Source organism: Lissotriton vulgaris, chromosome 9 (assembly GCF_964263255.1).
Source record: "Lissotriton vulgaris chromosome 9, aLisVul1.2, whole genome shotgun sequence".
NCBI classification, from domain to species: Eukaryota; Metazoa; Chordata; class Amphibia; order Caudata; family Salamandridae; genus Lissotriton; species Lissotriton vulgaris.
The window spans coordinates 1,206,018,951-1,206,042,827 of NC_141697.1; the positions used below are offsets into that span (position 1 = coordinate 1,206,018,951).

The 23,877-nt window shown below is 47.1% G+C and overlaps 1 protein-coding gene across 1 annotated transcript in view; it reads right to left on the reverse strand.

Moving 5' to 3' along the window:
- The window catches only part of MGLL (monoglyceride lipase), a 412,525-nt gene that overhangs the window by 174,049 nt on the left and 214,599 nt on the right, over positions 1-23,877 (reverse strand). The window contains exon 3 of the mRNA XM_086939284.1: positions 19,433-19,539. Coding sequence (XP_086795410.1) covers positions 19,433-19,539 — 107 coding nt within the window. The remainder of the gene's footprint in view (positions 1-19,432; positions 19,540-23,877) is intronic.

The window sequence follows — 23,877 nt, forward strand, 5'->3', positions numbered from 1 at the left end:
CAAAGAACGAAACTGGGGGAAAGGATGAGGAAGCAAAACAGTGCACGCAGGGGAGGGCAGGTGGAAGGTGTTTGGTATGGTTGAAACCAGCACATCAGAGAGAGCTAGAAAACGTGGACTCTCGTGGAGTGCTGAAAGAAAAAGAAAAAAGTAGTTCCCTGAATGTGTGCAATGGAAGATTACAAATCATCTAATCAAAAAGATGGTAAAGAAGCTATGCTCCAGGGGAGGGAGAAACACAAGAAGAGGAATGAAGGTCATTGAATAAGAACCAAGCAAATGAGAGTGACAGGAAGCCCAACCAATGGCAAGCACTGTCCTGAACGGAAGCACATTGTAAGTTTTGGTATTGTACACAATCCAGGGAAATCCTGTTAGGCTAATAAGTGGGGGCTAGGTTGTTGCTACTTCTAAAAGTAAGACAGCCTACCTTGAATAGAACTCTGATCCCAACAGGAAGCCGAGGAGGGCTCATCTGGACTGAGGAAAAAAATCTAATCTACCAACCCAGCTCTTATCCAGAAGGGGGGACCCAGGGAGAGCCAGGCGCGAGCCGGTCTCTTCCTGGGTAGGTTCGCGCGAGAATCAGGAAATCAGGTGGGGACTGATTAGCGAGCTGATATAAGGGAGACAGGCTGGCGGTTGGGAACTGCGTGGCGGGAGGATAGAAGGGAGGTTTGTTTTGCGGCGCTCGTGGTTTACCTTTTGTCCTGGGTCATGGAGGAAGCGGCGGAGGTCCGGAGGGCTGTGCAAATCCTTTGTGAGGCGGGGCGTGAAGACCTGCTACGGCCGGGTGTCCCGGCGGAGGCGTGGGTCGGCATGGCCCGCCCCCCTCGCAAGGCTTCGGAGGGCGTCTCCAGGGCAGTGGAGGCGTGTTTATCGACGGGCCTGGAGGAGGAGGAGGACGGCGAGGCGGCCATGCCGGCAGACGGGCCTGGGCTTGTTTTGCCCGCCGTTGATGTGGAACCCCCGCCGGATGCCCCGGGCGCCCTCCAGCAGGTATGTGCTTTCCCATTTTTTAATGCTGGTACACGTGGGGCGCCCGGGGGGAGGCGGGGGCGTTCAGTGGGCCGGCAGGCTCCGCGCTCCGGCGGGCTGGCTCAGGGGAAGTCGGGGAAGCCTCAGGCGGGCCCCAAGCCTAAGCGTGGGCGGAGCCTGGATATGCCTGGGCGGGTGCAACCCCCCCCCCCCCTGCAGCGGTGCCTTTTGACCCTTTCCACGCAGTAACGCCCTTGCCGGATGGGGCCTCTTCTTGCCTGTGGCTGAACGGGCAATGTTTCATGCTCTCCCCCGCCATGACGGGGCCCGGTACTGCTCCCCCCCACTCTTTTGGCCCCCCACCCCTGGGTGGGGCTGATGTCCGGCCCCTTACGGCCGCGCTGCCGGCCTGCCCCCCACCTGGAGCCCCGCCCCCTGCTCATGTCGTTGTTTATGCTGGTGCTGCACCTAACGCGCTGCCACCCCCGGCCAGCAAGTCTGCGGACACCGGTGTGCCTGGCCCACGGCCTACCACCTCCACGCCCCCGGCTCCTGGTGGGAAGGGTTTGTTGCAAAGGGGGGCGCCCCAGGCCACGGGTCCATCCCTGTTCCCGGTCCCTAGGGGTCGGCCGGGTGGCCTTTTGGGTGGTCCTGAGTCTGGGCCTGGGGGTGCACATGGTCTGGCGTCGGTGGGTCGTGCATTGGGGGGTGATGGAGATTCCGCTTTAGGGGAGCCTGTTTTTGGGTCCTCTTCCTTGTCTGGCTCGAGCGGCCGCAGTTTTCATTCTGCGCCTTCGGCTGGGCGGCTGTCGGCTGTTTCCACGGGCCCGGGAACTGTCCACACGGCTGTTTCCAGTGGTGGGCTTACAGGGGGGCTGTCTGGAGCGGATAGCTCTTCTACAGCTTTCAGTGCACACAGCTTTCAGAACATTGACTGGCAGTTTTATGATGGGGGTATTGGTGATGGGGCTATGCCCAGTGGCAGTGACCAAGTTGCATTTTCTGATGAAGCTTTCTGTGGGAGTTTTCATGATGAGGATTTGGAGGAAGGGGAATTGAGAGACAAAGATGTTGGGCTTTTGGCAGCACGGGCCCAGGGGGGTGGGTTGGGGCAACCCACTGTTTCTCGTGTTTTGCAGGAGTCTCGAGCGGACCATGCAGGTGTACGAGGGGCAGTGAGGTCTGGACCTTCTCAGAGGGATCGTGGGGCTGTCACACTGCAGTCGGAGCAGTTGCCGAGAGGTAAGGATGGGTGGTGGTCTGTGTGGCAACCTAGGGAGAGTCTCCCTGTTAAGAGTACAAGATCTATTGGTACGGGTGACGGGGTTGTGGTTGAGCGAGTCGCTCTGGCACCGAGGCTTGAGCGGCCTGTAATTTCGAATGTTTCTACGGGGCAAGTTGCAAAAGAGGTTTCTACAGCAGGGGATGGCGGGGTGGTTACCACACGAGTTACGGAGGATAGTATCCTACCGAAAAAGTTGCCTTATTCTGGGGTGGGGATGCCTTTGGGGTCCCATTTGTCCGAAAAAACGAAGAATCTGATATGGTCTGGGGCATTTGTGGATGTTTTCCGACTTCTCCATAGGGATGTCCAGGCAAAAGAAGGGTCGAAAGAGGAGGAATTAGAATTGGCTCGGAGGCCTCGTGTTCCGAAGTCCATAGAGAATTGGACTTCGGCCTTTCTTATTTATGCCAGCGTTTATTGTCAACGTCATCCTGAGAAGGCAATAGACATGTTTAAATATGCAGATGTCATCCGCAAGGCTCACAGTTATTTTGGCGGCTTTGCATGGTTGTCCTACGATGACGAATTCAGGGCGCGCATGAGCGCTTTCCCTGAGCGTTCGTGGGGTGAGGTTGATTCCGAGTTATGGTTGCAATGGATGGCATCGGCAAACCCACCTGCTACGACCCACACGGCTAGTGGGCAGCCAGTGTATTATCGGCCCTTTTCAGCTCGCCCCGCTCAGTCTGGGGCGGGGGTTTGGGGCAGAGGTCAATCAGCCGCCTCTGGCACATGCTGGCATTTTAACAGGGGTTCCTGTAACAGGCCAGCTTGCAGGTACAAACATGAGTGTTCGCAGTGTGGAGGGAAGCATGCCCTCACCCAGTGTTTTCCCGGACAACGATTGGGTGATCAGGGAAGAGGTTCAGGGGGTAGGGGACAGCAGCAACAGTCTGTTTACAAGGGCCCCTACTCCTATTAGGCAGGAGGTCCTCGATCTCTGGCTGGTGGATTATCCAGATTTTGAGGCCGCTAAGATTTTGTCTTGGGGTTTCAAAATTGGGTTTCGGATTGGGTATCAGGGGCCCAGGGTGGGCAGGTGGTTGGACAATTTGAAGTCTGCGAAGGAGAGTCCCCATGTTGTGCGAAGAAAGCTGGATGCCGAGCTTGCGGCGGGTAGGATTGCTGGTCCTTTTGTGAATTGTCCTCTGCCTGACTTGATTGTATCACCCCTGGGCGTGGTGCCCAAGAAGGCGGAAGGGGAGTTTCGTCTTATCCATCACCTGTCCTGGCCCGAGGGTACATCAATTAATGACTTTATTGATCCAGCTGACTCAACTGTCAATTATGCTTCGGTGGACGACGCCTTACGGCTCGTGCGCACGGCTGGTGTTGGGGCTTTGCTGGCAAAGAGCGACATTCAGTCGGCTTTTCGGCTGTTGCCCATCCATCCTTGGGATTTCAGTCTGTTGGGAATGCATTTTGATGGTAGTTTCTACGTGGATCGGGTGTTGCCCATGGGCTGTTCAGTGTCATGCTCCCTTTTTGAAACTTTCAGTACCTTTCTGCAGTGGCGATTCACTTTTGTTAGTGGCCACGTATTGGTCTGTCATTACTTGGATGATTTTCTTTTCATTGGGGAAGGTCGCTCTGGGCAGTGTCAGTCGGCTTTGAACATCTTTCAGGCTCTGGCGGAGGAATTGGGTGTTCCCTTGGCGCCGGACAAGACAGAGGGTCCCTGTACGTCCCTGACTTTCTTGGGGATTGAAATTGATACTCTGTCTATGGTGGCGAGATTGCCTGAAGCTAAAGTGAAGGAAATGTCTGCTTTCATACATCTGGTGTTGGGGGAGCGGAAAGTCGTTTTGAGAACTGTTCAGAAGCTGTTGGGGTACCTCAATTTTGCTTGCCGGGTTGTTCGGGCGGGCAGGACGTTCTGCAGACGTCTGGGTCTGTCCATGTCCGGCGCGAGCCTTCCCCATCATCGGGTGCGCATTACCACCGCTGTGCGTGCCGATTTGACTGTCTGGCTTCGTTTTCTGCAGGAGTTCAATGGCGTGTCCTTGTTTTTTGCGGATGAGGACATGGTGTGGCAAGTACAGTTGTTCACTGATGCGTCGGGGGCTCACGGCTTCGGAGTCTTTTGGGAAGGTCGATGGTGCGCGGCCGGCTGGCCGGCGCACTGGAAGGAGCAGGGTCGCAGCATAGCGTTTCTGGAGCTCTTCCCGCTGCTGGTTGCTTTGTATCTATGGGGGGAGGAGTTTCAGAATCGCTCAGTCTTGTTTCATGTGGACAATTTGGCAGTAGTACACCTTGTCAATCACCAAAAGGCTCGCGATTTGCGGTTTTTGCGGCTTCTGCGCGCATTCATGCTGCGGTGTCTGCAATTAAATATTGTCTTTAAAGCACGGCATGTTCCTGGTACTTCTAATTGCATCGCTGACTCTTTGTCTCGATTTCAGTGGTCCGAGTTCCGCAAGTTAGCTCCTGGGGCGGACCTGGAACCAACAGCGATCCCACAGTACGTATGGGACCTGGGGGATTGAGGGTCCACCAATTGGTGGAAAATTCTGTGGCTGACTCCACAAGGCGGGGTTATGTGAAGGCCTGGAATGAGTTTCTGCAGTTCGGTAAGGATTCGATGGGGCCGATCAGGGCTGGTTGGTCTGATGAACAATGCATCTTGCAGTTTGTTTTACATTTGGCGGACAAAGGCCTATCGCCCACTACCATTTCTGGCAAGTTGGCTGGGGTTTCTTTTTATGGGCAGCTTTGGTGGGGGAGGGATCCAGTTGGGGGGGTGTTGGTTCGTAAAGTGTTGAAAGGTTTGGCTAGGCTTCGGGCTGGTGGTCAGCAGCTCCGGCAGCCAGTGACTTTTGAGTTGCTCCAGTTGCTGTTGCCGGAATTGGAGGTGTGTTGTCATGATGCTTTTGAGTGTGCCAAATTTCGTTTGTGTTTTGTTTGGCTGTTCTTTGGGGCATTTCGGGCATCGGAGTTGCTGGGGTTACGGGGCAGGGTAGGTATGACCAGCAGCGAGGTGGTGTTTGAAAGTGACAGAGTGCGGCTGTGGCTGCGGGCATCCAAAACTGACCAGATGGGGAGGGGTAAGTGGGTGTTCCTTGGCAGGAGTGGTATCTCTGCATGTTGCCCGGTTGGGGAATGGGAAGTGTTTATGTCCTCTCCACATTTTCTCCAGGGGTCCATATTTTGTCATGCGGATGGTAGTCCCATAGTTGCATCTCAATTGTTGGCTGTATTACGCAAGGTTTTGTTGCGCTTGGGGAAAGATCCTGTTCAATTTGGTACCCATTCATTCAGAATTGGGGCGGCGACGGAGGCCGCTCGGTTGGGGTGGGACTGGTCCCAGATTCGTCGCATTGGTCGTTGGCGTTCCAAGTGCTGTGAAAAATATGTGAGAAAGTAGTGCCATTTTGCTTGTCTAACATTTCTTTTTCTCCTAGGTCCTTGGCCATCAGTCGCCGGATGCAAACGGAGGGTGTGGATACTGGGGCACTCTTTTGTTAAAAGAGCAGCTTTAGCCGCTGCCAATCAGCTCTGTGGGAGATCACTTGGGCTAAACAGCATGACACACGAAGTCTCCTGGCATGGAACAGGGGGCATGCGCTGGGGTGGGCTATTTCCGGCCTTGGCTGCTTTGGTTTCACAGTGTTTGGGGGGCCCTCCGGATCTCCTGGTGCTACATTTGGGCGAGAATGACTTGGTTTCTCTCTCTGGGTTGACTTTGTTAAAACTAATGAAGCAAGACCTGGAAATCATCAAAACCACATGGGTGAGCACCATGCTGATATGGACCGAGTTTGTGCCTCGTTTGCAATGGCGTGGGGCGAGGAACCATTCTGCCCTGGAAAAGGCTAGAAGGAAAGTGAACAGGACAATGCGACTTTTTTGTCATCATTTGGGTATCTACTGTTTGGATCATTATCATTTAAAGGTCTCTGAACATCATTTATTTTGTGAGGACGGTGTGCATCTATCTGCTTTGGGCATCTCTTTTTACCTTCTGGAACTCAGGGATTTGATTAGTAAAGTTCTTCAGGTACAATTGTGGTGCGCTCCTTCCTTTCCTTTAGGTGGGGCAGGAAAACGCTAAAGGTTTTCCTGGGTGGCGGGTTTTTGGTAGTGGGGGTGGGCAGCCTGGAGCGGGTTGGCCATCCTGGAGGGTAGCGTTGGGTAGGCTAGGGGTAGTAGGCAGGAGTTTTTGTTCGGGGTTTTGGGATTTAGGTTTCGTCTTACTGTAGAGTTGAATTATGTAAATAAATAAATAATGAATGTGTTCATGAAATTTATGATGCACCTGTCCTAAAATAAAAGTGGCCTTTCTTGCTCCTAAAAAGAGGTGTGGACAATGATTTCTTGCTCGAGGGGGGACCCAGGGAGAGCCAGGCGCGAGCCGGTCTCTTCCTGGGTAGGTTCGCGCGAGAATCAGGAAATCAGGTGGGGACTGATTAGCGAGCTGATATAAGGGAGACAGGCTGGCGGTTGGGAACTGCGTGGCGGGAGGATAGAAGGGAGGTTTGTTTTGCCCCACCCACCCTCCCTCTTTTTTCTTTTAGTTTTGGGTGAGTTTTTTCTTTTGCGGTGCTTTAGGTGCTGCTCGTTTCTATAGGTTTGCCACTGTTAGGATGGGTGCCTTTGTTATTTTTAGAGGCGGGTTTTTGGTAGTGGGGGTGGGCAGCCTGGAGCGGGTTGGCCATCCTGGAGGGTAGCGTTGGGTAGGCTAGGGGTAGTAGGCAGGAGTTTTTGTTCGGGGTTTTGGGATTTAGGTTTCGTCTTACTGTAGAGTTGAATTATGTAAATAAATAAATAATGAATGTGTTCATGAAATTTATGATGCACCTGTCCTAAAATAAAAGTGGCCTTTCTTGCTCCTAAAAAGAGGTGTGGACAATGATTTCTTGCGCGATGCAATACACTGAACCCCGTGTACCACCTGGAAGACAGGTAATCAAGCATGCAGAGAATGACATCAGTCAAGTCAAGTGTTAATTAGCGCCCCCTACCACCAATGCTTTGAATGAACAGGGGAAGGCCATGCATTCTGATCTTCACTTGGGGGCAACTGTTTGAGTTCAGGGTTAAAGGAGGGCAGGTTGTGTATATGCTGTAGGCGCAGCCCCCTGGAAACCAGCCAGGTCAAAGGGAGAGTTACTCTACAGCGGTACATGTTGACTTTCTCCATGAATTAGTTGCACATGGATTCGAAATGACTGTTGAGTGATGGGCACAGAAGCAAAAGCAGACTGTACCCCATCACAGTACCCGTTTGTCAAAGGGGTAAAACGCAGTGGTACATTTGTAAAAAAACAAGTGCCAGGTCCCTCGTCAAGAAGCCCCCGCAGTTTGCTCACCCATTGCATGTGGTAGCGCTGGTCAAGACAATACTTACACAACTAGTAACCATCACATTGCCACGACTACAACAATTTATAGTATTCAGGGCCCCCAAAGCTAAAAGAATGGCTTGGGCTGCGGGTATTAGTTGTTTTTCATGAATATTAATTTAATAGACAACTGTTGTTCTGCTCATCTCTAAATTACATAAGCAGTGCCACCATGTGGCTGCTGTCATAAAACCACCGGCTCAAATTAAGCACTTGTAAGGGATCCCTTCTGTAATGAGGAATGTGCATCCTTTCTTAGCACACATTCAAGAGAGCAGTCTTTAATTTGCATGTAGGTATGGCCCCACCTCAAATATGCACAGTCCCCATATTACTGAAGGACACCTCCAGGTAGGAGAACTTTTACGGACCTGGAATATGTACATCTTTCAAGAGCTGACACACATTCTGGGCCTGATCAGGATGTCGGGCAGACATCGCCGCAGTCTCCGGACCGACGGACCTCCGGTCCGCGGTCCCGACACCGCCATTACAATGCGACCACAGATGGTGCAGTCGCATATTCCCATTTCTCAATGGAAGCTTATGCTGCGGCGGTAAACCTGCCTTAGCACAAGCTCCCACGGAGAAATGGGAGATTCTGTTTATCCCTGCACCGCGTGGCAGGCACCTCAAGGCAGGTCGGAGGCATCCGACCAACATCAGAATAGGACCCATAGTGCTACACCAACTGGATCCCCAAATCCATTCAATCTCCCACTGGGAGAGGGTAGGGAATGTCACAGGTACACTCGGAGGATGCCTAAAGGTAGGTACAGTAGCAATGCACCCCATGCCCATCAAGGGGCTTCAAATGGAGGCTGTGGGCACCAGCCAACAAAAACTAAGTGGTGTGTGAACAGCGTTACTGTGTTTAGAGTACACTTTTTAGGTCTTGCCTACAGAGAGCTTTAGCTGTCAGTTGAGGGCTCCTATCATCCCGCAACACATACCATACACCACACAACACACAAATAGATGCAGAAGGGGCTTTTGGACAGCCCCTTTCAGACATTGGCTACTGTGCTGCAGCCGGCTATAGTCATTGGCAGGGTTTTCCATCGGCCTTGATATCAGCCTACGGCATGCTGTAGATGAGGACTACTTAAAAAGGTACGGCACAGACAGAGTTACACTAATTTCCTACTTTCTTCTTATTTTCTTTTATTATTATTAGGGCACCCACATTTCTGCCTGCTGGTGTTAGGGTTCACCCACCAGACCAACCCATCCTGCATTATTTCATTTTTTTTTATTCCCAGGGTCAAGCAGCTGCCAAGTGCTACTGTTCTGCTCGTTTCACCTCTATGTGCTGCAAGCTCTTTATTTTAGAGTTTCAGTTTACCGATAGGACATGGTTGTCAGCAGTGCTTGAAATGGAAACATTTATTTATTTATTTATTTATTTCTGGTATTTATAGAGCGCGACATTCATCCCAAAGGATATCAAGGCGCTAAAAAGAAAAGGGGACTGCTGAGGTTGTGCGGGGGGAGTTAGTTTTTAGGGAAAAGGTGGGTTTTGAGTTTATGCCGGAATTGGAGGAGGTTTGTAGTGTGTCTAAGATCCATAGGTAGTTCATTCCATCGTTTGGCCGCCAGGTGAGAAAAGGCTCGTCCACCTGTCCTTGTTTTGTAGATGCGCTTAGGTTTTGCTAGGGCTGAATTATTGGATCTTAAGTTCCTATTTGGAATATAGAACTCGATTTTCCCTTGTAGGATTGTAGGACCTGTTTTGTGGAGGGCTTTGTGCGTGTGACAGAGCAGTTTGAATGTGGCACGCTGGCGCATTGGCAGCCAGTGAAGTTGTTTCAGGCATGCTGATGCCGAGTCTCGTTTGCCTTTATTGCATACCAGTTTGGCTGCCTGGTTTTGAAGGACCTGTAGGCGGGAGAACAGTTGCTCGTTCATCCCTTCGAATAGGGCATTGCCATAATCCAGGCGGCTGACTAGGAGGGCCTGGGTAATCGTACGTCGGCAGTCCAGTGGGATCCAAGAGAAGATTTTGGCTAGGAGTTTCAGGATTGCAAATCCTTTACCCCAAAGTATGCGTACATGATCTTTCATGGACAGTGCGTCATCCATCATAATGCCAAGGTTTCTGGCGTACTGTTTCGGGGTGGGAGCTGTTCCCAGTGACGGTGGCCACCACGTATCGTTCCACGATAGTTTGGCTCCTCCGAACAGTAATATTTCAGATTTTCCGGCATTGAGCTTAAGGCAGTGGTTGCGCATCCAATCTGCCATTTCGGAGAGGCAGCTGTGTAGTTTGTTTTTGGTTGTTTCCGATCTTTCCGATCTTTCGTCCATAGTCATAGTCCATAGTCTGTAGCAGAGTACCTGCTTGTTTCTGAGAAGTGCTGGTACTTTCCAATTCAAAGTATAGCTTTTCTCTTGAGAAATGCCGGTTCTCTCCCTCTCAAAATAAAAAAGTGTTGGTACTCTGTACCGGACAGCACCGGCCCATTTAAAGCACTGGTTGTCAGCCGTGTTGGAACAAGAGTTTAAAAAAACTAAAAATGGCCACCTGGCAAGCATCATGATGTATGCCTACATATTCATTACAACGCTTACACCACATGTCTCAGTTGTAACGCAGACAAATGTATCTGCACAGAAGCGCCATCTTAGAATGGTAACCAAAATGGCAGCTGTGTGCACATACTTGTGCCAGTGAGCACAACGACTTCGTATTTATGTTTTTCTATTTACTTTACCATTCCAACATGGCAGACGGTACACAAAAGAAAAGACAAATGCGTGAGTAGGGCCAACGTAAACAAGCATTAGCAAAGACAATATGTTGGCACCCACCTTCTGGAGGCGAGACCTGTTGGCTTAGACAATGCTTGTTGTTAATGCAGTGCGCATCCCAGTCAGTGGTGGACACTGAGCATGCGCGCCTTTCAGGCAATTGGGCAGGAAGGAGTTAATTTTCTTCTGGATAATTCTGCAGCTTTCTTCAATTAAAGGAAAGAAAATCAACATTTCCCGAAAGATCAAACAGATGGTGTTAACTGTAATGAAAGGTGACAGCCATAACGAATTACGGTGGCCTTGAACATATTAAAATATCATGTTCATGCTTCCTGGGTTTACTACTAATCTCTCTTTTCCATCTGAACATCACTCTTGTCTCGTTTAGAATGAACTGAACACCTGAGAGAGATGCCTGCTTGTGCTGACTGCACTGCTCTGGGGCTGGGACTTTTCATCAGCTTCATCAAGAAATATTGATTTATATAAAGTGATATCATATAAAGACCACCAGCCCCCTCCCTTGGTTACTGCAGCATCCTGGGGCTTTACCTTGGTCATCCCGCAAATTTTAATGTCCTTTATAAATCAGAGGCCTAATTTTCACATACACATTGTGACAAAGCACATAAAATTGGAAAAAAGTGTCTGACAAGTATATGTAGCTGAGAGGGGCCAGGAAAGAGGCGGTTTTCAATTTGTCCTTTCTACGTGGCACATATGAATGAATAATCTCCTATTAGTCATCCATTTCAGAACAAGCATTGGCAAAGCAAAGAGGTTGTGCTTGCATTTTCAGATGCACTTACTTTCCTACGAATGGTGAGGGATGTCTGCCCATTTTTCCCCCAACGCATATCTTCAATTCTTCCTCTATCTTCTGTGATCGATATTAAGACAGTGGAAGATAATATATTATGCTTCCTGATTAATGCTAGATCTTTAGCAAGAAATCAATTTTAATTTGATGAATTTATTTAGCAGCTCGGATATTATTTTCGTAGCCGAAACCTGGTTGTCCGAATCCCCTGTTCCTGATCTAACTATAGCGAATCTTACCAGTTATAGTATTCTGAGACTTGATCGGACTAAAAAAGTAGGGGGTGGACTTGGGGCAGTTTGCCAAAATTGAAGCACACTTGGTCAGGAATATTATTTATCGGTCTCCTTGGCCGCGGTTAGATTTTGCACTTAGTGTTTGGACAGCGCTTGCTAATTCTTCCTTTTCTTGCCCTGGGGCAGCCGAAGAGGCGCCAGGGACTTATGAGGGTTGGGTCTCTGAAGCACTTGATTCTATCTCACAAGTTACTGAGGTTACTTCTGACCTAGCAGTTCTATCTTTGTCTTGGTTTTCTAAAACCCGTAAATTGCTGAAACATAAATGTTTAGTATTTTTGATATATTCTTTTTAACACTAGCGACTCCAGGCTAGGGTGGGTCTTAGCGCGCCCATACCACCGGGGTTCGGTCCTGACGAAAGCCTGTTTAATTACACTCACATAGGCAGAAACATGTTGATCTCTCACAAGGGATAAACCTGGAACTTTTAATTGTGGTCCTTTATACTACACCTTGTTTTTATACATGTCCAATTGGCAAAACAAATAAATTCTTTTTTTGACACAATTTGGGCATTTTGAAATCACTTACTGCAATGTTCACATTTCACAAAAAAACATAATCTAAAGACCATACAAAAACCATAATCATAATCTAAGTAATCTGGCGTTGCAGCTCACTAGGGTGGCATTCAGCCACTCCTGGTGGGTACGATGATGAAGCATGTCACCAACTATGTTGGTGAGTGAGGGCTTTCTGATCAACCCAACGAGGTTCCTCTCACAGTTAACTTTGGACTGTGGGTGTTGTTACATGCTTGCTCCCTTTTTTCATGTTTGGCATGACGCTCCTTAGTTGTTTTTTTGTTTTGACACAGTGAGCCACTCCATGTAAGTGACCCCCCCTGCCCCAGTTAGGGATCAAGAATAAAGTGCTTCAGTAACTACACTCTTTCTTATTGGGTTGGTCACAGATGGTGATCTGTAATCAATTTTGCTCCAATCCTCTCTCATTTCCATGAGGGGTCCCACAAGGCTCCCCTCTGAGCCCTACTCTGTTTAACTTATATATCTCTCCTTTTGCAACCTTGATTACATCATTTGGTCGCTCTGTCTTCTCCAATGCGGATGATACTCAGATAGTTGTTACTATAACTGACGGCATCCAGTCCGCTGCTACCAACTTCAACAACTGAATGCAGGAGGTTGGCAACTAGATGAGTAACAACTGCCTGAAGTTAAACACGGAGAAGTCAGAGGTCCTTATTTTTGGAAACCAATCAAACTTCTGGTCTTTCTCGTGGCGGCCTAGAGAGTTTGGTAGGCACCCGACTCCAGTTAAATTGGCTGGAAATCTGGGTGCAGTTTTTGATGATTCTCTAACTTTTACTAACAAAGTCAGCTCCGTTCCTTCATCTTGCTCTCACATCTTGAAGATGCCTAGGCCTTGCAATCACTTGAAGATCACTCTCCTTTCAGGAATGACTCAAACATTGCTTTTCAATCTGTAGTTGGTGTGGTCTTTTTTTGGGGAGTTCCTGTTGGGCTGGTGGTGGCAGCATCAAGGCACCTCCAGGCCCTATAAAATTGTTTTCTCCTTCTTTAAGCCCGACCTGCTGGCTATTCCAGTGCATCTTTATGGGACCGTATAGGTGTGCGTATCTACCCCGAGAAAGAGGAACACAAAGTAGGTAAAAGAACTGTGTATTTATGACAAACATAAATCAACCAAAAGCTGTTGCAAAATGGCACTAAGTGAAGGATGTCCTCAAACGAGCCAATACTCTACTGGCATTAGCTATTTTAAGGTATGCCAATGGAGCAAACATTACATATTACTGCCCCAGTTGTCCTCTGAACAGGAATACAAATAACCCAGGTCCAGTTTTGGACTAACTAAGCCTCATCGGTGAGGTAGAGTTAGAATTCTGTCACACAGAGAGCTATCAATTCTTCTTTAACTTAAAACTGGGATGGTTTTATTAATTATTCATGTCTTACCTAGATTGTTGTTTGCTTACACAGCATCTCATGTAGCTTCTTTGAGGAGTGCCTTGCTGATCAGGCTTTGCATCAAAAGGTAATCAAGGGAACAGACATCTGTTTGTTCTTGTAGGTCTTTGTCTGGACACCGTGGGAGCTCGCTTACTGCTTACCGTACATGAACATTGTAACTTTCGCTACTCTTTGGCCGAGCAGGCAGGATCCATAATGTTATTCATTTTTCTGTGTATTGACCCCTCTTTTTTTTTTTTTTTTTTAAATATTTTTTTATTAGCATTTTGCACATTTTTAGGTATACAATCCGAGCAATGCCCGTTCATTGTGAATACATGTTTGGCAGTAGCACAGAATCAAGCTCTCAACAGGAGAGGATGTAGCAGGTAAATTACATACCAATGACTACAAGGAGTCCAAAGACCGCGTCTATCAGGAGGCACAGCGGACTGTGTATTGACCCCTCATGATTTAAACTGGATAAATGTCTTTTGGGAGAGGAGCGGGAGGCAATGAAGAGCCCTTACCAGTGGTAGATGGGTGGGGAAGAGCCTTACCTTCTTCACAACATGCCTTCTCATTGGACTGTTTGCAGGTTATCCCTCCCACCTTCCATGAGCAAAGGTCTGCTACTGTGCTGTGTTTACCATCTAGAGACAAGTGAAGTCACATAAAGCATCTTTTGTTTGTGGAAACATACTTTATCTGTGACACTGGAAAGGTCAATTGCCTTGGATTGTCCGGTTCCTCGTGTGACATTATGTTGACCTTACAGACGCCCCATGCGCTTATTTGCATCTCTCATTACCATTCTAATGTTGGGTAGTGGTGCACAGGGCTGAAAAAGAACCACATCTGCATACTTTCACTGGTGCTTCTAGGAAATTGATCAAGAATGCTGGGGGTGTGTTTGAGTGATGAGGAGGGAAACCGGAAGAACAGGAAGTGGAGCATCTAAAGCATCTGACGCAACACAAGGGGAAGATCTAGCTGGATCCAAGACTGCTTGCAATGGAGACACATTATCTCTATATCTCCTGCAGGACAAATATAGAAACGAGTCTGGGGCGGGAAACAAATGTTCAAGCACGCCCCAATGAATAAGGACAAAAAGAAAGCTCTTGCAGATAATACAACATAAATAGTTTTTAAATGTAGGGACTAGCCAATTCCTTAAACTATTCAAGTTAGGGCTGAAGCAGTACAAGGAAAGCCCTTTGGGTTACTAGGGCCTCATTTAGAAGTTTCCGCAGTGGAAGGAATACCGTAAACTGGCGGTCCTCTCGCCCAATCAAAACTGCGGTTCCTCACTCTCTTTAGAGTCGGCGAACTGTTGGGCTAGTCACGGCCATGCAGAGCTTCTGCTGGCTAAGCTGGAAGTAACCGTTGGCCCAGTGGTCCACCCGCCACAGGACCACTGCCTCACAGTGATGCCCGCCCCGTCCAACTTAGGACAGGAATAAGGACACTCATTTTATCGGCCCATATCTGCCAAGCAGCGCAAGAAGTGAGCAAGAAAAATGCTAACTTGTCCCCAAGGCCAAGGAAAACATTGAACACCCATTAGGACCGTTTAATTTTTCTTCAAAGAAAACAAACTCCCACTTTGGGATTTTGCTTTCAATGAGCAAAACAATTTGCCAAGCAGACGTATTCAACATGGTGCCTGCTCTGCAAACTTCTTTGCAGTGAAGAGCAGCATTGTGACTCCGTTCACAGTAGTGAGGTCCCCGCCAATTAGGCAGGTATCTCTACAAACTAAGGACACACCTACCCTGTAAATAAGGCCCTTGTCTGTAAGATTTCCTCAATCAGAACAGATCAATTTACTGGGAAAGAGACTCCCTAATGGATTCTAAAAAGGGAATTGTGAACACCCCACAGCATCATCGGGAACAACTGTGGATCACACTGACATCTTTCCTATTCCTCGTGGGAAGCGCTACTCACAGGTAGGGAACAGGAAAATGGAAAACAGCGATAGACAAAGGGATCTTACTTGTATAGTGCATGGAGTGCTTCTACTCACTCCTTGCACAGTCCCTTCCTCTACAGGTATAGCCGGTGGTGTTGTTGCCAGATACTCATTCCCTGTCCCTGTTCACCGTAGACTAAAACGAGGTGCCGCTAGCTACCCCCAGCTCTCAAAACGGTGTCCGGCATTCACAAACTTTTTGCAGAGTACACTGGCACAAACATTAAAACCCACAGTCAGTTCATTCAAAAATGTGGTTCACTGTTTTAAAGCTTCATTTGAATTTTTATGAGATTCATCAAGAATAAGAACAATTACAAGAACCATTGCAAGGCTTGCATCGAAATTCACTTACTGACTGCTGTGACTCAACAAGAATGGGAAGTAAATGTTGTTTCCGAACGCTGTTACGTCACTAGTGGAAGTGGTCATATCCCCTGAGTTTCTCAACCTCCCTGGGGTCTGTGGAGACTTGAGCGAGGCAGCGGAAAGGCTCGTTGTGGTCCGACTCGCCTTCTGCCTCTCCTGGCACTCAACGGAGCAGTCAGGCGGGGCACTGTCACCATGGGTCTATTTTGACCGGCATTGACAACGAAAAACATGCAGAGCTGACAAGGGCTCTCGTAGCACTATGAGTAAGAGAGTGAAAAGAGCAGGCTTTCCCAGGAGGGTGAGGGAAGGCACAGAGATTGTTGGCCAGTTTATTTTAATTTGGGTGACTGTGAGGGTATAAGAACAGGCTGGGGGGAGCCTAGATATGTTTTTCAGTATGTGTCAGAATTTGGTGGAGGGCTGAAGAGAGGGTTGTGTGGGTGGGTGGGTGGAGCTGTGTAGGAACAATAGAGATTTTGAGGTCTCGCCTACGCAGCGCGCATGCACTGCTCAGGAAAAAGACCTCTTGTAATCGACTCGCTTTTGTCCACAAAAACGTGCATGCGTTGCATTGCTTTCAATGGCAACGCGTTCGCGTTTGGTGATTCCCTTGCAGGAGCGAGTGGCGTCATCTGGTAGCAATTATCACGCTCGCTCCCGCAATGGAAACGCTGCACGTCCCTGCTCTCGGTCGTACTCCCACCACTTGTGAGCTCGAGGCGCGCGCAATTTTTATCTTCATTTTAGCTTAGTCTATCACAGCTGATTTAATCTGGGTCCATGAAATTTGGAAGTGACGTGATGAATCCGAATCCGCGATTTCACGCATCCTGCGTGAATCTACGTGCCAGGATTTGGAACTCCAGCAGTGATCTGTGCCTCGTTCCGGCTCAGCCAAGGGTGCTCCATGTCCAAGTTTTCTTGAGCTGTTTCTCGTTGCTCCACCTGCCGCCCATGTGCCGCTGGCTGCAGAGGAGCAGCTGCTGGGAGTGAGTGAGTACGAAGTGTGCAGGGCAGCAAGCAGTGAGGTAGAACAGGATCGGGAGGCACCAGGTCAGGCACCAGCAGCACCTCTCTGCAGACACTAGGACTCCCTGCCCGGTCCATTTTATCTGTGGGAGCGATTTGACGTGAACTGTGCATGAAATACACAGATCACCGCTGCTGCACAAGGAGGCCTCTTTTATTTTTACTTTTCAAAACTTTTTTTCCTCTGTTGTTTTGTGTCTGGCTGCCAGTCCCAGCGCCTTCGCCATGTTCTGTCTGCGCCTGCTTTGCACTTTAGCGGCTCTGATCGCCTCTGCGCTGGGGGACCTGAAGTCCAGGAGCTGCACGGAGGTGAGCAGAGCCTACACTTCCAAGGGCTTTAACCAGAACGATATTCCGAGCCAGGAGATTAACGATGAGTGATTCGAGCAAAAGACAACTCTGTTCATGAAGTACCCGTAGAAACTGACCATCAGGTTCAGATGTATCTGGGACCCTGATTGCCAACATCTCCCTTGTCTCTGGGCTCCTGAGTACTTGCTTCTGTTGTCTCAGGAATCCGACAGTGTGTTCCTCTGGTGTGCAAGACCCCTCCTCACTGCCAGTTGCCCACCTTTATGGGTTCCACTCTACACTGTTGATTGCCAGCTCACACATCCTCCAGCGGAAAGACCGTCAGCCCCTCTCTAGCAGTACTTCACTATTGCCTTTTCTATGGACACATCCCAGAGTGAAGGATCCTCCCTGTCTGTATGATCGTGTCAGCCCCCCTGTCTCTAGAATCGTGACTGACACCCTCAGTGTTCCCAGTATCACAACTGTCAGCTTCAGGTATCATCACTGCCAGCCTCCGTGTTGCTCCTACCATGATCCCCTGCCTCCATGCTTACAGAATTGTCCCCAAGTTTCTCGTATCGTGATTGCCGTACTCCTTGCTATTAAGTAGCACGGAAGCCCATCCTTTGGTGTGCGGCCATTTACCAGCACCACATGAAATAAAAGTACATGTTACAGCAGCCAGGATAATGTGCTGCATGGCTAAATACTTATAAGGTCCCAAAGCGAGACCTATTGGCTATGCCAATGCTTGTTTACATGTGGGGGAGGAGGGCAGATGTAGAGAGTGGGGATGGCAAGCCCCAAGCTGTTATTTTTTTTTAAATATTTGGTTGAGAGAGGGAAGATAGTGTCATATACGGCTCCTCTATAATCCCTCCAACCAGACATACCAGTTACAAGTAGGAGACGATTATGTAGGTGGACGATATGCAAGTTTAAATTGAAGACGTATTACAGAGAAAAATTAAAAAATGTCACTTGGTGGTTCTGAGTGACATCATAGACAACTTGAGTGCCACTCTTCTCAACTCCAAGTCGCACAGAACGCGTCGGAGAGAAACATCCCCATTATTCACTGTTACCCATCCCAAATTCTAAGGGCCTGGTTACAAGTTAAGACGTTATCTATCACCGCTGATAAATTACCATATCACAAAGTACATTATTAAGAGCTCGTGGGGAAATACGTGGATTTTGGTGCTTAACTTAATAAATTCTACATGATATGGTTAATACCGTATGTTTTCCCCTGTTACATTTCGGCAGGTTTAACCTGCCGAAATTTAACACATTTTGAGATATTTAACGCATCAGATAATTATCGTATGCGTTGAATATCTTCAAGCTCATAGTTCCCAGCCACGTGTAAAGAAGAGTTTACGCATTAGTTGAATATTACAATCAACTCCCAATCTAGCCCTGTGTTATCCCTCCCAAAAAACACCAAGAACATTCCCTCATATCTCACGCAGGTTATCCTATTCACCTATCACAGGAACATACCCGTTCACGCTACTGATAGCACAGCTTCACAACTGAGTCAGACTCTGGTTTACAAAGGAAACCTTGGAATAATTTGGAAAATAACCCCTGGACAACTGAAATGAATGCAATTTCATATAAAAGGCATATTGTGCACCATACATGTACCCATTACATAACACAGCATAACATAAGCAATGATGCAATATTGACTTTTCCACCAACGGTGAAGTCCTATTAAGTGCCATATTCTTCTAGATTACTAGTCATTTTACAACCTGCTTTGACTGCAGAGTGAGTCCAAAAGCACTAAACCAATCACACATGAGTCCTAACTTCTCTAACAGATTCACCCTTCTTTTAGACCAGAGATGGGTTCTACTAAGGGTACGCTTATTAATCACCCCATAAGCCAGGACTGAAGGGATCTATTAGAAGCAACACACAGTTTGCCCCCAAATGGAAACAGGTGGCCCGGAACCGACAAACCAATCCTATTCAGATTAAGGTCTAGGAAGGTGATTTCCAATAGGATGGGGCGCCAACCTCGACACATGACAATGACGATCATGCCAGACACTATAAAGCCTCTTGGCTTCATCCCAATCTCCCCAACATCACTACGACACTGAGCTGCACAACAAATGTAATTGATTAATAAAGCTACAGTCCGGCTACATCAATAGAGTGATCTAATTCAACCTACCGTTTCGGCTGGAAAATTTACAGCCTTTGAAACTTCAACAGGAGACTCTGAGAGGGCAACACAGATGCCAACAATGGAGTGGCTCGCAGTGCTTCTCGTTAGCCAGCCATCCAACGGTCGACAAAATACCACATGGTGTTTGGCATGTACACTTACCATGGTCATGAGCAAATACAAATATATTAAGGCCGATCATCATTTGCGCCAGTTCATCGTAGCGGCCGCAGTGCTCCCCGGCTCCGTGCACGACATAGACAAGGGCCCTAGATGGAGTTTAAGAAAGAAACAGATATTAACAAATAAACAGACTTAGTAAGCATGTCATTATCAATGCCAAATGGACACACATTAGACATTTCCAACAAATCTATTTCATGCCTTTACACAGACAAAATGTGGGGCTATCAAACAGAAAATTCAAGAATATGACTGTAGTGGTGGCTTTTAAGTTTCATCAATGGAGACAGAGCAGACATGCACATGTTTGCATTGACCAGCATGAAAAGCAGTTTGTTTTTTTTAAATTCAAGAGAAAGTTTATTGAAGCAAATAAGATAAAAGTTGACAAAGTACAGCAATGAAAGTGTTATATAAAATCATACAGCAAAACAAGTAATGTTGGTAATAAGAGTTAAATAAATCCAAAGACATAACGAAAAGAAAAAGTAATAAAAATGATTGTGAATATAACCAGCAGATATTACAAGAGATATGGAGAAAAAATATACAATGTAGGTATAAAGTATATAATAAGAAAAGCATATATAACAAACTCGAGGAAGTCATGGAGGTTTAGTAACTTCTTGTTGCAATGGAGATTGAGACAAAGAACATCTAGCACTTGCAACAAAAAACGTAGTGACAGGACCCCACATTTCTCTTCTTTTGGTGGCCAAAATCATTGGGTATACAAACGTTGTGTCTAATCTGTGATTATAGCACACAGAATACCACCAAGCCTGATACAATATTTTGGTGGAATCCTTCCAAAATTTAGTGATTTGTTGGAAAGCCACTGCTAACAATAAATCAATTATTCTTATTCTGAAAATGCAGTGATCCCAGATAGAAGAGACGCTACCCAGGAAAATGTGAGAAATAGAGAAGTTTGGCCAAGGACATATAAGATTTTTTATGACCCCACAAAAAGTCAGACAAAATGGAGTTAATTTTTTTGTAAATGTTTGGAGGGAATGGAAAATGGAATGTTAGATATTGTGAAGAGGACTATAGGAGAAAGCATCATCTTGATTGTGTCTAGTCTCCCCCACCAGGAGAGATATAGAAAAGCTGTTTTAAAGAGAGCTCGGCTTCCTCCTCCTCCTCTAAAGGGCAGGCATGTGGACCAGCACGAGGGTACCAGGGCCCGTTTGGTTGATGGTGGCAGCAGTCTCCGTTTCAGAATGAGTCCTTCCGAGGAGGGCCGTTATTAGCAACCAGAGGCTGTGTGCTTCATTAACCAAAAAAGTATTATTTCATGCACAGCCAGTTAGTGAAACAGTAAATGCAGCAGAGCGCTCAGCACACAACCAAGTAGCAGCGGTTTAACAGCATTTCAAGCTTGTCTGCAGCTGCTCCCTTGTACCAGGGGGCCTGAAGAAGACCCCATCAGATCGGCTGCGGTCACACTGCTGTAGCTCTTGAAAAGGTAATACCTGTAGTGCTCACAGGAGGCCATGCTGGTTGCACAGTGTATCACTGTGATTCAGGTCATTAGAACATTGGAGCGTCAAGGGCTCCAATGAAGACAATGGAGGGGCTCGGGCCAATAATGGCTGCTACAGACATTCTGCTCCAGGTCTGTGTTTGTTTACCCTTGTTTCTTTTAAAACCTTCTACCCACGTTGTGGGCATCAGGGCTGATTTTGTATCATGAGACGTTGACATAGAGCAAGAGAGAGAAAGGTGGAAAACAGAAAGAAGGAGGGAGAGAAAGACAGGAAAACTGGGAGAAAGTAGAAATGAAACAGAGCCTGCAAGAATGAGCTGAAGAGACAGAAAGTGTAGGGTGGAGGCTGAAAGAGGCACGAGGTTGAGTCAAGAACAAGACAGCCTTGGTATTCAGCAACACCTGCATTCAGCACTGCTGGCGGTGGACTCCTAAGAAAGACTTTTCCTGAGGTAATATATACTTGATAAGTTAGCAGGTGTTGTATGCCACCTGTGTGCTTCCCTTGTGGATGTCAAGCTGTTCCTCTATGAAGAATAAATCTCATCTTGAACCTACAAACCTTTGTGGACCTCGTCTCTTCACAACAGCAGGGTCTCTCAGAGTCAAATGGAAAAGTGCTAAACTAAAAATACTGGTGAGGAGAACTGTTTACTGCATCGTTAGTTTTGATGTCTTTGTCCATCAGTCAAGTTGACCACTAGAAAAGTTCTCTTGTTTGGCAAAGTGGAGGCCCAATGTTTATATGGGCAATGTAAGTTTTAGCAGTATTGGACAGCGAGTAGTACACATAATTTATTAATCATCATTTGTAGCTCCCAAAGGATTCAATTTGAACCCACTGATGAGAGAGTGAGAGCCCATCTCTTGTTTAACTCCTAAAGCGCCAACGGGAAATAAAAAAGGAAGGATAAAGGTACCAAGACATTCACTTCTAGGAGCTATGTGAAGCACCTTTATGGTAAGAGAAAGGGACCACTGCACTGCAGCAAACCATGCCTGGACTTCAGAGCTCCCCTCCAGGGTCCTGGTTTAGGAATTCCATGTGCAGGTTTGACACTCCATACCATCTACTAAGTCAGAATTTGTGTAGGAGTACCCCAAGAGCGAGGGACCCACTTTGTCTAGGTTCACAAATTCTGCACACCCTTTCTTGGCACTAAATGGGCAGCACCTCCAGGGTGGCAGAGATTCAGCCCATGCCCCAGAGAGTTCATACGCTCACTTCAGCGATGTGAAGCCTGGCATGAGCAAAGGGATTCCCTCATTTGCATAGCGCCACTCCCACAGTACAATTATGAAATGACCTTTGTGGAATGTACATCCGTTACAAGACAGGGCCTGAATTTGCAGTTCCAGAAAGAACATTACAGCCAATGGGTAATGCTCTGTGCCATCCTCAAAGTGCAGACTACAGATACGAAGATTACCAAATTCTTAGGTACTCTTTAGTAACTACTTCATCCCAATAAAAACAAGAACCAACAAATCTATTAGGTCTTCGGCCCTTGACAAGCTGGTGTGAAAGCCGTATACTTTTTAAATTAAAAAAAATAATTAATAGTGCGCAATTAATAAAAAAGTATAAGTACATCCTAGCAGGTAGGTGTATTGAGATCACAGCGAGAAACCCTTACTAAATATAATGCACATCAAAGAAAATATTATTTTATTTGATACAAAGAAATTTTTGAATTTCAAAAACCTGAAGGCATGGTTTAAAAACATAAAGATGACAAAAACATAAGAAAAGAATGGAAAGGAAGAAAAACAATTGGCAAAGTACAGTATTGGCCCATCATCCCTGGATTTGAAGTGTGCTTGATTTTTAGGAGGTTGTGCAAATGTGAACAAGAAAAAAATTGATAAAGCAGCCAATGGCTGAAGAGGGCGGACCCTTTAGTCCATTGTGAATTATGAGATGAGTGAAAGCAAAATGTGAATGACACTTGAACAGACTAATGGATAAAGAGGATTGACCCAAAACCCTTTTATGCGTGTTTCTATGCATGTATTTCATATTTATGCTTTTTTTAAATACATGAGGCTGGTAAAAAAGGTAAAACAGTATCAACGCCAGACCTAAAAACAATGTTCATCCAACTGCTTGAACCTAAAAATCTTCCACTGAATATTCAAACCTTGTCCTACTAAAAGCACTTCCCAGAACAGATAGGTGAGACAATGGTAGCTACTCCAACAGAAAAACAGCTTTCTCAAGAGCATGTGACAGCTCTCAGATGTTTCACCTTATGAACAATCACTGAACAGACATGGCTGGGACAAATATGGATATTTCAGATGTTTATAAGTTCCAGGAAGAGATGTTCAGATGCCCAAAGCATCTCTGCGGTTTCTCAGAACTAAATACGTCGACCCTTCCTGCGAATGTCTGCGTTTGTGGCAGAGATGAGGACGGTCCTAGCTCCCAGGCACAGACAGTTTCACAAGGGCACTTACTTTGAGAAATCAATCTCATTACAGGGACATGGGGGCGGTGGACGCTTCCGCCCTTGAGTAATAAAGGCTTTAGCCAGGGCCAAAATCAAATCTAGGCCTCAACATGATCGCGGGGAAAATAAAGAGCAGCTCTGATGGAGCCAAAGGTGTAAATGGGTTGCCTTTGCTTTGTTTATATCAAATAATTTAATTTGCAAGTGTTATTCAACAAGTGCTACTTCACACCATTATTTTTGAATGAATGGAACGAATCCATAAGGTTTTGGTGTCAGATCCTGTTTTGGGGGCTATGGGGGATACTGAGCCTCAGTTGTGGGGTTGTTTGTCTCTGATGTCCTGTGATGTTTACTACTATGGCAACGATGCAGCGGGTACAGCTCTCTCGGTCACACTTCGTGGATGCAGCCGCACAAGTTGTTGGCACCACGATTCCCGACACGATCCGCTCATCTGTAGAGAGTGCTTGGCCATT